This window comes from Oncorhynchus masou, chromosome 3 (genome assembly GCF_036934945.1).
Source record: "Oncorhynchus masou masou isolate Uvic2021 chromosome 3, UVic_Omas_1.1, whole genome shotgun sequence".
In the NCBI taxonomy this organism is placed as follows: domain Eukaryota; kingdom Metazoa; phylum Chordata; class Actinopteri; order Salmoniformes; family Salmonidae; genus Oncorhynchus; species Oncorhynchus masou.
The window spans coordinates 26,483,391-26,499,083 of record NC_088214.1 but is presented as its reverse complement, the minus strand read 5'-3'; the positions used below and the strand labels follow the sequence as shown (position 1 = coordinate 26,499,083).

The following is a 15,693-nucleotide window of genomic DNA, read 5'->3' as shown; positions in this document are numbered from 1 at the left end:
ATGTTTGAAATGTCAAGGCAGCTAACCGCTAGAGAAACATTAGCTGGTGTGTAGAGGTGAGTGGTTTCTAAATATGACTTGTACAATCATTCTCATGCTTTATAGCTTGCTCCTGAGGTTGACTTCTGGGTGGACATATATAATGTACTGTATATGGGGCAACAATCACTAACTCCAGAAAAAGAAGTGTTGTGGTGGTTAGTGCCTCATTCCTGTACTCCCTGAGAGAGTTAACCATTATTATGGTAACATAGTTGCCAGCTGTGTTTAGTTGGAAGAGAGTAATTATATTTGCATTACTGGTTTTATAATGATAATGTGTTATTTATAACAGCGATAATTTAAATTCACTCTCACATGCAATAGATAGGATACATGTCACAGAATCCCCCCCCCCCAATTTATTTTTAAGAATTACAATAGTCTGGAAATGATTTCAAATTCTGTGTCCTGTGAGATGTGTTCAATTCAAATGCAAGAATTGAATTGGAATCAAAGAGCAATTTCCCACTCAATTCAATTCTGACCCCAACACTGCAATTCCAGAACATGTAGCCTATAGAGTTTACAACCCATAGGGTACATATTCTGAAGTAGGAAATACAACAACAAACTATTCTCAATTTCCATTTAAAACGCAAGTTTTTATTCACAACATGAGCATTTCAGAGTTAGAATAAGGTTCTCCTGCATCTCTACATAGTGGATCAAACATGTGCAGCCTCCTGCTCTGACCTCATCACCCTTCCTCCTCCACACACACCCACCCAGTTGTGATGATGGCAAACCTCTCTCTTTCTCTCCCTATTTGTTGGTATCCCACACACAGACTTCCACTGCCAGTGTGGCAACCGTGCAATATTCCCCACAGCCTCGCACTGCAATAGTAGAACCAGTCAACTCTTTATGGACTCTTTTCATGCCCCTACTGTTTGTCCCTAAAGAACCCTATGAAACTTTTTCCGTAAATCCCAGAATAGTTGTCTAACGTCTTGGCACACTTTATTGGTGCCCTCCTGTCGCTGCCTTGAGCAGAGTACACATAAATGGCGAGACTATTTTCATCTTAATATTTATGAAATTCATTAAATCTGTTTTTGTAACATCTGTTATTAGGCTACCCCCCATGCAGCACACTGCAGGATAAGTGTTCACCAGTGGCGGTCGTGACGTTTAAGATGAGGGAGAACATTTTTTTTTTTTATGAGCATGGCCTTATTTCTATTACAGCATATTGAATGACTCTCATTCATATCGCATTCACCCAGTTCAATGTAACAGTGATAGGTTTAGGCTACTACATGATACTCTAATTGTCCCTATACCCATCATGAGGTTGCTACAACCCAGCCTATGAATGAAAGGTGCACAGGTTGTGATATAAATTAGAGTAATGACAGACAGTGGCACATTCAATACCACCTTGCATACTCCTGCCTGCATCTGGCTGTTCTAGTTGGTAATCATTAGTCTAACAGTTGCAAATGAGAGTTTCTATTGGACAAATTCTGGTATGTTCATCTCCGTTTGCTTTGGTCTAAGAAACATTTGTCAACAGAATCTGTGGAATGAATACACCCCTGACCACACTCAAACACAGTTCACTTTCACATCATCACATACAAACAGCATGATAATTTTGCTTGTTGTATAAATTCCTTCTTGCATCTATGCGCTCTCCTCCTCTCACCTTTCCCTTCACTTGTGAACAACACATCAGCTGTCTGTGACCAGGCAAAAAAACTTTTCCAAGGTAAACTATATCATAACCGCGAACTGCTACACACAGCCTACATCGTTTTCACCATATTAGCTAATGTCTTAGACAACATAGCTACCAAAACTAACATGTTAGAGAACCTGCTACAATCATACAGTACAGTCTACAGTCAGCAAGCAGTTTAGCGGTTACACCGGCAGCCTCGGTGGCATTACACCTATAAAACCAAAAGCTTACATTGACTTGGAAGAGTTCCAGTGTTGGATAGCCATAGCCAGCAAGCTAACATAGCAACCCTCTCTGTTTGAGCCTGGTGTTTGAGTAGGCTAAGCTAGCTAGCGGCATATGCTAGCTAAGTGAAAGTGAAATACAATGAAATATAGCTAGCTCACTCTCTTTCTCTTTCTTCTTCTACATTTTTAAAGAAATGTATTTGTTCAAAACTGTTCAACTATTGTCTTTCTCTCTCTTTAAGTCAACAACTCATCACATGTTGTGCACTGCAGTGCTAGCTAGCTGTAGTACATGCTTTCAGTACTAGATTCATTCTCTGATTCTTTGATTGGGTGAACATTTTTATTCATGCTGCAAGAGCTCTGATAGGTTGGAGGATGTCCTCCGGAAGTTGTCATAATTACCGTGTAAATCTATGGAAGGGGGTGACAACCATGAGCCTCCTAGGTTTAGTATTGAAGTCAATGTATCCAGAGGAGGATGGAAACTTGCTGTCTTCCGGCAACACCATGGTGCTACCGTACAGAGTGCTATTGAGGCTACTGTAGAACTTCATTGCAAAACAGTGTATTTCAATCAATTATTTGGTGACGTGAATATATTTAGTATAGTTTTATCTAAAAAATAATAACTTTTTTAATCTTTCACTATTTTTGTTTTTATGAAATTCACTGAGAAGGATGGTCCTCTCTTTCCTCCTCTGTGGAGCCTCCACTTTCATTATACTAATACACATTAATTAGTCACTTGTGTACAGTACAGTACAGTATACAGTACGTCTTACAAACATTCAGCTTTGCATCAGTTAGCCCCTCTGTGGGGCAACTGGTTTACTCTTTACTTCTTTTGACAAACACAATATGCTTTCTGACTGGAGACCTGCATTGTGAATGCAATTGAAAGTAATTGTAGATACTGTGCCCTACAGTATGAAATACACAACCGTTCAAAAGTTTGGCGTCCAGCGTCCCGGAGTCGCCTCTTCGCTGTTGACGTGAGACTGGTGTTTTCCGGGTACTATTTAATGAAGCTGCCAGTTGAGGACTTGTGAGGCGTCTGTTTCTCAAACTAGACACTATTGTACTTGTCCTCTTGCACAGTTGAGCACGGGGCCTCCCACTCCTCTTTCTATTCTGGTTAGAGACAGGGGCACCGGTACCGAGTCAGTCTGTGGGAGCGAAGTGACTTTTACAACATTAACAATGTCGACACTGTATTTCTGATCAATTTGATGTTATTTTAATGGACAGAAAATGTGCTTTTCTTTCAAAAGCAAGGACATTTTTAAGTGACCCCAAACTTTTCAACGGTAGCGTATATAAAAGTTATAATCTACACAATATATCACCCACTTGCATTTTCACTGCACAGTAGAGACTCAAAATAACCTCTGTAGTGACATAAGAATTCGTCCAAGCCTCCATATTTATTTAGTTTCTTGGGTTTGGAGTGCAGACTGTAAACAACAAGCAAGGCTACAAATAGAATTTACACACTTAAGAATATAGTCACCAAGGGGCTGGGCCTCACTCCCCACGTCATCTCTGACCTTTTTCTGTTTACAGGAGGGTTTTGATTTCTCATTTTTTTCACCATTCACACATAAACCATTCTAGAATCGTGGAGTATGAGGAGTATAAAATAGTAGCTTTTTGTCTTGATGAAATGGGGGTGCAGGATCAACATGCAGCTGCCAAGCCATAAAAGAATGGTGCCAACAACCAGCACCAATTGCCAGCTCCAGCCCTCACCTGTTTTTTATTACGATTTCCGCCTACATAAGGAACCAGGCTAGAAAATAGACCTGAGTTCATGTACTTTACTTCCGTTACTTAGAGTCACCTAACTGGGCACAGACGTCAGTTCAACATCTAGTTTTTATTTATTTGGTTGAGTTGTCAACTTTAATGTGAAATCAACAAAGAATTTGATCATATCATTGGATTTAGGTTAAAAGTTTGAAGAAATTCCCTTACGTTGATGACTTTTTTCAAATCCAATCAGTTTTCACATTGATTTTTTTTTTATGACGTGGAAACAACATTGATTCAACCAGTTTTGCCCAGTGGGACTGTACACTTATTATGTCTAGAGGTATGTGCAAACGAACAATGACAATGATGCCCTCTGCAGGATAAAAGTTCTGTCAAAGCACTGAAGATAATGTAATGTATGTATACTCATGTACCATTAGGGGAACATACAGGGCACAGAGAAAGGTCCCTATGGAATATCTCAAGTGTTGTCTCATTCTGATCAAACCAAAATTTATAATAATCATTGCTAATCAAAGAAAGTAAAGAAATAGCTAAATGTACCAGCTACATTCTGGGGGTTCTACACAGTTAAATTTCTTGAATTACTTTAATATTTTATGTTTTAGCGGAGATGACATTGCACCTCTTGGTGGCAGCATCCCACTTTCCCAGGATGCCTTTCTCCAGCAGTGGGTGGCACACCAGGCCTGGGCGGGCAGAAAAATATTGGAGAGGAAGCAGATACAGAAACGTGAGGGGTCAAAAGAACAAACAAACCGACTAGGACTGGGAGAGGAAGAGATGAGAAGAGATCAAACTCATTCTGCTGACATGAGTTACTTTTAACACCTACCCTCAAGCTCAAAGTGCACAAAATGATCAAGGTGGAGAAATGGAAATAATGAGAGAGAGAGAGAGAGAGAGGGAGAGAGAGAGAGAGAGAGAGAGAGAGAGAGAGAGAGAGAGAGAGAGAGAGAGAGAGAGAGAGAGAGAGAGAGAGAGAGAGAGAGAGCGAGAGAGAGAGAGAGAGAGAGAGAGAGAGAGAGAGGGGGGGGGGGGGGACCTGGCCAATTCTTGTTAATTTACAGCTCATTATATCCAACAACGTTTTGTCTATTATTCTTACAAGTTCAAGAAGTTAACCATGTTCCTCAGTGATCAAGATCTTAGTTAAACTGCCCCCAAAGTGAACAGAATGAGGGTTCACATGAACAATCAGTGTTAATTTGTGATCTGTCATTCACCTCACTCAGAGATGCTGGGATATACTTAATTTGGAGAGATTGGAACAGCTTGTGATTTGAGTCATTGGGAGCTCTCTCATACTGAGCTTCATTGCTGTCTAATTAACCTTATTGCCGCGTATGCTGTCTGCTCCCATTATACAGCCGCCATGGTGCATGTCTGTGTTAAAGAATGACTTGTCAGGGCTTTGAGTTTTGACCCAGTGACCACACAAATTACTCATGCTCGTTTCCCATCTGGCTGCACCACCACTTGCCTCGTGACTCAGTATAAAGTCAGATGATATTGAAAAAAACTCATTCTCCTCAAAAGCATGAAAGCAATGTCTACCTCAATCTGTTCTGTAATTTTAAGGGTAAAGAAAATTTCTAGAGCATAACATAGTTCCTCAACGAAATACGCATTGGGCATCTTTTACATCCTTTCCAATTAAAACAAACATGTTTTACTTTTGGGACCATACAGTGCACAAAGCAGTGCCTGAAGCCCTTTTTATGGACAGTGCTGTCATTGTCTGAGAAGTTCATTTGGGAGCTCTTGTGGATATGGGAGTGGAATTGCTGTGTTTTCTTTTTTATTTCATGCTGTCCAAAAGCAACAGTTCTGTAGAACATTAATAATCTATGTATCCTCCATTACTAAGCAAACATTCAAACCTAGGCCTATGAGACATGAAGCAGTGGACTTCCACCGCATGGAAGGACATAAAGTAGGAAACTAACATGCAGGATCAATATTAAAATTAAATACCATGCCTGTTTCATTATGTGTTAGAGGGTTTAGGTATTTTGCCCAAATATCCTATATAGCCTAAGTACTGTTACAATAATTTTACAATAAAACCGTTTACTCCAAACGAAAAACATTTTCAATGAAAACGAGAGTTTCAGGTAGGTCCCTCCTCGTTTCGTTCCATTTTCTCTGTTTGCTTCCATTTGGTTCCTAGAATAAACGGGAAACGGTTTCCTTTACAAAACGTTTTGCAAATCCTACTAATGAATAAACCTCGGGGGCGTATTCATTACGGAAACCGGTTACCATCAATAAGGAAATCGAAGCAAACAGAGTAAAACGAGAGTTTATATTGACAAATTCAGGTTTTGCAACATAATTGGCAGAATGAATACATCCTTGGAATCTAATTCTAAAACAAAGGTTAAGGTTTTATTTTGGAAAGGTTTTGTGCTGATTTAAATCAAATATGTGACACCAAATGTATTGTGTAGGCTAAATATGAAAATGTACATGTAAATTGAAGTGACTATCAATGCGTTCAGATCTGGGGAATTCCTTACCTCTTTTCCCACAATGCAATAGTCATGTAAACAAAGGACAACGACAGGAAGGGAGACTGAAAAGTTCTAGCTAGATAGCTAGCATTAGCTAAGTATAGCTACAAATGTGCAACGTATTAGCTACAGCAGTTCTGCAAGGACTATTAAAAACAAATATATAACGTTATTTAGCTAGCTTCCTAACCAGTTAGACATAGTTTGTATTGCTTTTTCTACATTGTATCGTGTGGGATCTCTAAAGCCAGTTAGCTAGCTAGATGCCTGGCTAGCAGCCTGTCAGAAGCTAGCTAACGTCGTTAGGCAGTAACGTTAGCTGTCAAAACCAAGCCAAGTGCTTTAATTTCCCAGCGAATTCAAAATGCATCGATCTTGACAGTTTACTGGGAAAACCGTTTTTAACAGAGGATCACAGGTAATATCAAAAGTTAATCGAAGTATGAAAGAAGCTAGCCAGCTAGCCCTCTTTGTTTCTTGGGTGGCCACCTTAGCTGGCTAGCTAGCTAGCATCCAAACACTTGTACTAGCAGCAGGATGTATCTGTAGTGTTGGGCTTTTTCATAGATATCGCCAGCAGTTGGAAAAACAGGCTACTGTAGAAAGGTAGCTAGCCATGATTGATAAGACTGCGGTATTCGAAATGTTATGACAACTACTGAGGATATGTATTATTTGTCTTGTCTTGATGTGGAATAAATTAATGGGATTTTTTTCTTCTTCAGGGATGACTGCTTTTGAAGGACAACCTTTGTGGCCATCCACACATCTATGAGATCCCCACATGTCTGAGGGACTTCCAAAATGAAGAAAATTAGTCTGAAAACAATACGAAAGTCATTCAACCTAAAAGGCAAAGAGGAGGAAGAGGATGTTGTACCACAGCCAAATTCAGATACCAACTTTTCAACAGACTCAATGTTTGGAAAATGTTACAGCAAAGAACTTGTTTGTAACGATTTTGATCACGAGGAGAAGAAAGGCCGTAAGAACGGCTCAAAAAGTGAGAGTCTTATGGGATCACTGAAAAGGAGGCTTTCGGCAAAACAGAAAAGTAAAATAAAAGAAAGTTCCACATCCGTAACCTGTGAAGATGACACATTCTCGTGCTCCTCGGCACCCATTTTCTTTAACGACGTAAAATCACAGCACCATCTAAGATCTAGTAGTCACCATTATAGCCCTACGCCATGGGCCCTCAGGGCAGCGAATTCTGAGGAAACATGCCTTAGAATGGATGGGAAAGTGAAAGCTATGATACACTCATCAGACCCCAGCCCATCTCTTTATGGCATTCAGAAAGTATTCCCTGACCCCCAGATGGATAGGCCTTTTCAGGATTCATCTGAGAGCACTGAGCCTCAGAATTGTGATTTGCATCTAGATATTGATGTTGAAAATGTGCCTGCGATTATTGGACTATCACCTCAGAACTATATTCACTATGCAATGCCTTTAGATGATGACCTTGAAAAAGGCTTGGATAATTCCTCTCCAGTAGATGGGGTGCCTCAGCCCGAGGGCTTCCCTCCTCATGCAGCGGAAGACCCCATTGACCAGGAAGAGCTGATGTCACCAGACATATTCATGGACCCATCAGTGAATAGACTGCTCTATGAATCTGCAGGTGTCTTTATTCCAGACTCTAGAATAGATTCTCCTCTCTCCCCTTTGCTACCTCAGCTACCTGGCAGTCACATCCGAAGGAGTTTCCAAGTATATGGTGGTTCTTCTCATTCGCATGGTGCAGAGAGAGTGATGCACCATCTCAACTTTGACCCCAATTCAGCCCCTGGCGTTGGCAGGGTTTATGATGCTGTTCAGCACAGCGGGCCCATGATTGTAACCAGCCTTACAGTAGAGCTAAAGAAACTGGCCAAGCAGGGTTGGTACTGGGGTCCTATAACGCGTTGGGAAGCTGAGGAAAAACTTGCTAGCCTACCAGATGGGTCATTCTTGGTGCGAGACAGCTCAGATGATCGTTATCTTTTGAGCTTGAGCTTTCGTTCACAGGGTAAGACCCTCCACACCAGGATCGAACACTCCAATGGCAGTTTCAGTTTCTACGAACAGCCAGATGTGGAGGGTCACATATCAATAGTGGAACTCATTGAACATTCCATCAGAGATTCTGAGAGTGGAGCCTTCTGCTATTCACGATCTCGTACACCAGGGACTGCCACGTATCCTGTCAGACTGACAAACCCTATCTCAAGGTTTATGCAGGTGCGCTCCATGCAGTACCTCTGTCGGTTTGTCATCCGTCAGTACACACGGATTGACCTTATCCAGAAATTGCCTTTGCCAAACAAGATGAAAGATTACTTGCAGGAAAAGCACTACTGAAGAAGATCAATGAAACCCAGTTGGACTTTCTTGCACATTTTAGATCAGCAACATAATGAAATAGGCCTAGTTTTTAATCTTTTGGACATGACCCTAACCCAGTGATGTGTCCACCAGCCAATGCCAGTAACTGACATGTCTTGTGAGCCATACAGTTATACTCCCCACCTCAAAGCCAAGGATTGAAGCTGAATCTTGATCAGCTTTTTGTTACATTGAATTATTTCTGTAAATTCTGTTTTGATAGACCAAGTGTTTTGTTATATAAAGCATGTAAAAAGAAAGAATTTCGTACACTCAATATGCTCCCAACAATTTGGGTACAACCAACGTTTCAGCACTCAGTGCTTTCTTCAGGGTGTCAGTCAGCACCTCTGCAAACATTTTTGGGTGTGCGCCAACTCATGTTTTTTACTAGACTGTTATATAAAGCACATACATTATCTGATCATTACTACACTCAACTTTTCCTCATTATCCTATGTGGTTTGTTGTCCTACATTAAACCAGTTTTTGTTAGGGGTCTGTAGCTAGTATGATTTTGATACCTGAAAGTCGCCTCTGCTGAGTCTTTAGTTAGAGGTTTTTTTCTTTTGCCTCATTGATGGTTACTCATTGCATGTGAATTACATTGCGTATATGGAGAACTAATATTTGATCACCACACACTTGAAGCTGATTTGGGAGAACTAATCGGCATTGACTGTGTATAACCATATAGGGATAATGGCTTGTTTTTGTAGCCTTAACTTGACTGTTTGCCTGTCACTAAGTATAAGGAAAATTGCTTCACCTTGTTACTTTCCAGATCATAAGTTGCTACCTATGGTAAAATACTTGGTATCACCTAAACATACTTTTATGAACGGCTGTACACCGTTTTTATTGCACATCTTGAATGCAGTTAAAGGAGGGGTGTTTATTACTGTTAATAAAAGACTTATTCACAGATAAGTCTGTATATTGTTAATCATCATACAGAAAGTTTTTGTTTGAAAATGTGACTCTGAACTTAAAATGACGCAATACATATTTAAAATGTCCGTGCTTCTCAGTCTACAGAGATCACGAATCCTTCAGTTAAAGTGGTGTTAAAACTTAATCCCACCCCGTCTTTGCCAGCTACTCCCTCCTCTTCTCAACATGCCACTGGATCCTGTATCTCTCAAGGCAACTGAAAAGTAGCCTCAGCCTTGCCAGCTGCCCCAATCACCAGAGTGGCCTACTATCTTTATCTATGAACAATGCATTTTCATAACCAACTTTTAACTACTAACATCGCTCTTTTGTTTAACAGTTTTGATTATACAACAAATCATTCTAAGGGTGAAATGTTGAGATGAGGTTGAGTATTTTTACATTTTTATGAATGCCCTCTGAGAACAAAAGAGGAAGTGGCAGTCGGCCCTCTTGTGGCTTTAATCCCAGGTGATGGCACTGAAACAGCAGGAATAAGCCTAATATGATTTGGGCTCCCGAGTGGAGCAGCATTCTATAAGGCACTGCATCTCAGTGCAAGAGGCGTCACCACAGTCCCTGGTTCGATTCCAGGCGGTATCACATCCGACCGTGATTGGGAGTCCCGTAGTGCGGTGCACAGCGTTGGCCGGGGTAGGCCGTCATTGTAAATAAGAATTTGTTCTTAACTGACCTGCCAAGTTAAATAAAATAAAAACATTTTTTAATTGTTTAATAGTAGAGGCTGTAATTACCGATAATCATTGTATGTTTTATTTTCCATCAAACCACCCATAGGCTGCAGAGTCAAATGGCAATCTCAGTACTTACATCGGGTTCTTGGCCCTGCAGAAGTTTGTCACATTGATGCTTTGTTCTGAAAGTCATGCCATCTGCCACCACTAACCCCAGAGGGCTTCTTATCCAGCGCTGCATGTATCTTCACATTAGAGGGCTTCTTATGCAGCACAGTTATGAATAATAATGTGAATCGCCATGCATGCTCATCCAGTGACAGCTTCACTCAAGTAGGAGATTACTTTGAGCTGGCTGCCTATACATGCAGATGTGACCAATAATCATGTTTGCCAAGCAGGATGAAGATTGAATCTGTCCTTGGTGGATATGGAAAGGATATATATAGATATATATAAAAAATAACAATGTCTACACTGTATTTCTGATCAATTTCATGTTATTTTAATGGACCAAAAAATTCCAAGTATATATATATATATATATACAGTGGGGCAAAAAAAGTATTTAGTCAGCCACCAATTGTGCAAGTTCTCCCACTTAAAAAGATGAGAGAGGCCTGTAATTGTCATCATAGGTACACTTCAACTATGACAGACAAAATGAGAAAAAAAATCCAGAAAATCACATTGTAGGATTTTTTATGAATTTATTTGCAAATTATGGTGGAAAATAAGTATTTGGTCAATAACAAAAGTTTATCTCAATACTTTGTTATATACCCTTTGTTGGCAATGACAGAGGTCAAACGTTTTCTGTAAGTCTTCACAGGTTTTTCACACACTGTTGCTGGTATTTTGGCCCATTCCTCCATGCAGATCTCCTCTAGGGCAGTGATGTGTTGGGGCTGTTGCTGGGCAACACGGACTTTCAACTCCCTCCAAAGATTTTCTATGGGGTGGAGATCTGGAGACTGGCTAGGCCACTCCAGGACCTTGAAATGCTTCTTACGAAGCCACTAAAATAACATCAAATTGATCAGAAATAGAGTGTAGATAGACATTGTTAATGTTGTAAATGACTATTGACTAACTAGTCTAAAGAAGGCCCGTTTTGTTTCTTTAAACAGCACAACCATTTTCAGCTGTGCTAACATAATTGCAAAAGGGTTTTCTAATGAGCCTTTTAAAATGATCAACTTGGATTAGCTAACACAACGTGCCATTGGAACACAGGAGTGATGGTTGCTGATAATGGGCCTCTGTACACCTATGTAGATATTCCATAAAAATTCTGCCGTTTCCAGCTACAATAGTGTTTTTTATTTTTTATCTTTATTTAACGAGGCAAGTCAGTTACGAACAAATTCTTATTTTCAATGACAGCCTAGGAACAGTTTGTTAACTGCCTGTTCAGGGGCAGAATGACAGATTTGTACCTTGTCGGCTCGGGGATTTGAACTTGCAACCTTCCGCAACAACTTTAACAATGTCTACACTATGTTTCTGATCAATTTGAGGTTATTTTAATGGACAAACATTTTCAAAAACAAGGACATTTCTAAGTGACCCCAAACTTTCGAACGATAGTGTGTATATATGTATATAAATACAGCACCAGTCAAAAGTTTGGACACAACTACTAATTTGTTTGTTTTTTCTTTATTTTACTATTTTGTACATTGTAGAATAATATTGAAGACATCAAAAGTATGAAATAACACATGGAATCATGTAGTAACCAAAAAAGTGTTAAACAAATCAAAATACATTTTCTATTTGAGGTTCTTTAAAGTATCCACCCTTTGCCTTGATGACAGCTTTGCACACTCTTGGCATTCTCTCAACCAAAATCTTCTCAACCAGCATTTCAATTAACAGGAGTGCCTTGTTAAAAGTTAAGTTGTGGAATTTATTTGCGTCTTAATGCGTTTGAGCCAATCAGTTGTGTTGTGACAAGGTAGTGGTGGTATACAGAAGATAGCCCAATTTGGTACAAAACCAAGTCCATATTATGGCAAGAACAGCTCAAATAAGCAAAGAGAAATGACAGTCCATCATTACTTTAAGATATGAAAGGGCTATTTGACCAAGAAGAGTGATGGAGTGCTGCATCAAATGACCTGGCCTCGACAATCACCTGACCTCAACCCATTTGAGATGGTTTGGGATGAATTGGACAGTAGAGTGAAGGAAAATCAGCCAACAAATGCTCAGCATATGTGTGAACTCCTTCAAGACTGTTGGAAAAGTATTCCAGGTGACTACCTCATGAAGCTGGTTGAGAGAATGCTAAGAATGTGTAAAGCTGTCATAAAGGCAAAGGTTGGCTACTTTGAAGAATCAAAGATATAAAATATATATTGATTATTTTTTGGTTACTACATGATTCCATGTGTTATTTCGTAGTTTAGATGTTTTCATGATTATTCTACAATGTAGGAAATAGAACAAATAAAGAAAAAACATTGAATGAGTAGGTGTGTCCAAACTTTTGACTGGAACTGTACAGTCGTGGCCAAAAGTTTTGAGAATGACACAAGTTTGTATGATGGCAATTTGCACATACTCCAGAATGTTATGAAGAGTGATCAGATGAATTGCAATTAATTGCAAAGTCCCTCTTTGACATGCAAATGAACTGAATCCCCAAAAAACATTTCCGCCTGCCACAAAAGGACCAGCTGACAGCATGTCAGTGATTCTCTCGTTAACACAGGTGTGAGCGTTGACGAGGACAAAGCTGGAGATCACTCTGTCATGCTGATTGAGTTCAAATAACAGATTGGAAGCTTCAAAAGGAGGGTGGTGCTTGGTATCATTGTTCTTCCTCTGTCAACCATGGTTACCTGCAAGGAAACACGTGCTGTCATCATTGCTTTGAACAAAAAGGGCTTCACAGGCAAGGATATTGCTGCGGATAAGATTGCACCTGAATCAACAATTTATCTGATCATCAAGAACTTCAAGGAGAGCGGTTCAATTGTTGTCAAGAAGGCTTCAAGGCGCCCAAGAAATCCAGCAAGCACCAGGACCGTCTCCTAAAGTTGATTCAGCTGCGGGATCGGGGCACCACCAGTACAGAGCTTGCTCAGGAATGGCAGCAGGCAGGTGTGAGTGCATCTGCACGCACAGTGAGGCGAAGACTTTTGGAGGATGGCCTGGTGTCAAGAAGGGCAGCAAAGAAGCCACTTCTCTCCAGGAAAAACATCAGGGACAGACTGATATTCTGCAAAAGCTACAGGGATTGAACTGCTGAGGACTGGGGTAAAGTCATTTTCTCTGATGAATCCCCTTTCCGATTGTTTGGGGCATCCGGAAAAAAGCTTGTCCGGAGGAGACAAGGTGAGCGCTACCATCAGTCCTGTGTCATGCCAACAGTAAAGCATCCTGAGACCATTCATGTGTGGGGTTGCTTCTCAGCCAAGGGAGTGGGCTCACTCACAATTTTGCCTAAGAACAGAGCCATGAATAAAGAATGGCAATCAAATCAAATTTTATTTGTCACATACACATGATTAGCAGATGTCAATGTGAGTGTAGCGAAATGCCTGTGCTTCTAGTTCCAACCATGCAGTAATATCTAACAAGTAATCTAACCTAACAATTTCACAACAACTACCTTATACACACAAATATAAAGGAATGAATAAGAATATGTACATAAAAATATATAAATGAGCGATGACCGAACGGCATAGGCAAGATGCAGTAGATGGTATAGAGTACACTATATTCATATGAGATGAGTAATATAGGGTATGACATAGTTTCCTAGGAATGTGAAGCGAGGGGGCCTTCTCTGTCGGTGCCGGAAGTACCAACACATCCTCCGAGAGCAACTTCTCCCAACCATCCAGGAACAGTTTGGTGATGAACAATGCCTTTTACAGCATGATGGAGCACCTTGCCGTAAGGCAAAAGTGATAACTAAGTGGCTCAGGGAACAAAACATCGGGACATTTCTCCAAAAGGTATGATCTTTGTCCACATGTGCAGTTGCAAATCGTAGTATGGCTTTTTATATGGCGGTTTTAGAGAAGTGGCTTCTTCCTTTCTGAGCAGCCTTTCAGGTTGTCGATATAGGACTTGTTTTACTATGGATATAGATACTTTTGTACCTGTTTCCTCCAGCATCTGCACAGGGGCCTTTCATGTTGTTCTGGGATTGATTTGCACTTTTTGCACCAAAGTTTGTTCATCTCTAGGAGACAGAACACGTCTTCTTCCTGAGCGGTATGACGGCTGCGTGGTTCTATGGTGTTTATACTTCCATACTATTGTTTGTACAGATGGTACCTTCAGCTTTTTGGAAATTGCTCCCAAGGATGAACCAGACTTGTGGTCTAATATTTTTTTCTGAGGTCTTCGCTGATTTCTTTTGATTTTCCCATGATGTCAAGCAAAGAGGCACTGAGTTTGAAGGTAGGTGTTGAAATACATCCACAGATACACCTCCAATTGACTCAAATGATGTCAATTAGCCTATCAGAACCTTCTAAAGCCATGACATCATTTTCTGGAATTTTCCAAGCTGTTGAAAGGCATAGTCAAATTAGTGTATGTAAACTTCTGACCCACTGGAATTGGGTGAAATAATCTGTCTGTAAGCAATTATTGGAAATATTACATGTGTCATGCACGAAGTTGTAATGATCTTCGTCTTCATCGGATGAGGAGTAGGAAGGATCGGACCAAAACCCAGCGTGGTAAGTGTCCATGATTATTTTTTTATAACAGAACACGAAAATACAAAATAACAAAGTGAATGTAAGAAATTAAAATCGAAACAGTCCTGAAAGGTGAAAACAGGAAACAACTACCCACAAATACCAGGTGGGAAAAGGCAACCTAAGTATGGTTCTCAATCAGAGACAACGATAGACAGCTGCCTCTGATTGGGAACCATACCAGGCCAAACACATAGAAAAGAAAACATAGAAAAACAACATAGAATGCCCACCCCAACTCACGCCCCGACCAAACCAAAATAGAGACATAATAAAGGAACTAAGGTCAGGGCGTGACAGAAGTAGATGTCCTAACCGACTTGCCAAAACTATAGTTTGTCAACAAGAAATTTGTGGAGTGGTTGAAAAACTAGTTTTATTGACTTCAACCTTAGTGTATGTAAACTTCCAACTTCAACTGTAAATATATACAAATAATTATCTTCCCCCCTTTATTTAAACAGGCAAGTCAGTTAAGAACAAATTCTTATTTACAATGACGGCCTACCAAGAGGCAAAAGGCCTCCTGTGGGGACGGGGGCTGGGATTCAACTTACATGTTAGAGTTGCCATGCGGAAATGGGCTTGTGATTAATTCAGTAAGATCTAATGAAGAATATGAATATAATAATGGCAAAGAAATGGTCATATACACTGTGTATACAAAACATTATGACCACCTGCTCTTTCCATGACAGACTGACCAGGTGAATCCAGGTG

At 40.2% G+C, this 15,693-nt stretch overlaps 1 protein-coding gene across 2 annotated transcripts; it reads left to right on the top strand.

The window, feature by feature from the left end:
* The first annotated feature begins 6,000 nt into the window (after nucleotides 1-6,000).
* LOC135513677 (suppressor of cytokine signaling 6-like) lies at nucleotides 6,001-10,242 on the top strand. 2 transcript variants are annotated; one of them, XM_064936544.1, is made up of 2 exons: nucleotides 6,001-6,111; nucleotides 6,971-10,242. In XM_064936544.1, the coding sequence occupies exon 2, from the start codon at nucleotides 7,050-7,052 to the stop codon at nucleotides 8,589-8,591; it is 1,542 nt and encodes a 513-aa protein (XP_064792616.1). In that variant the 5' UTR covers nucleotides 6,001-6,111; nucleotides 6,971-7,049; the 3' UTR covers nucleotides 8,592-10,242. The 2 variants fall into 2 exon arrangements, with proteins under 2 accessions (XP_064792616.1, XP_064792608.1); XM_064936536.1 differs by lacking the exon at nucleotides 6,001-6,111 and adding an exon at nucleotides 6,169-6,663.
* Nucleotides 10,243-15,693: the final 5,451 nt, after the last annotated feature.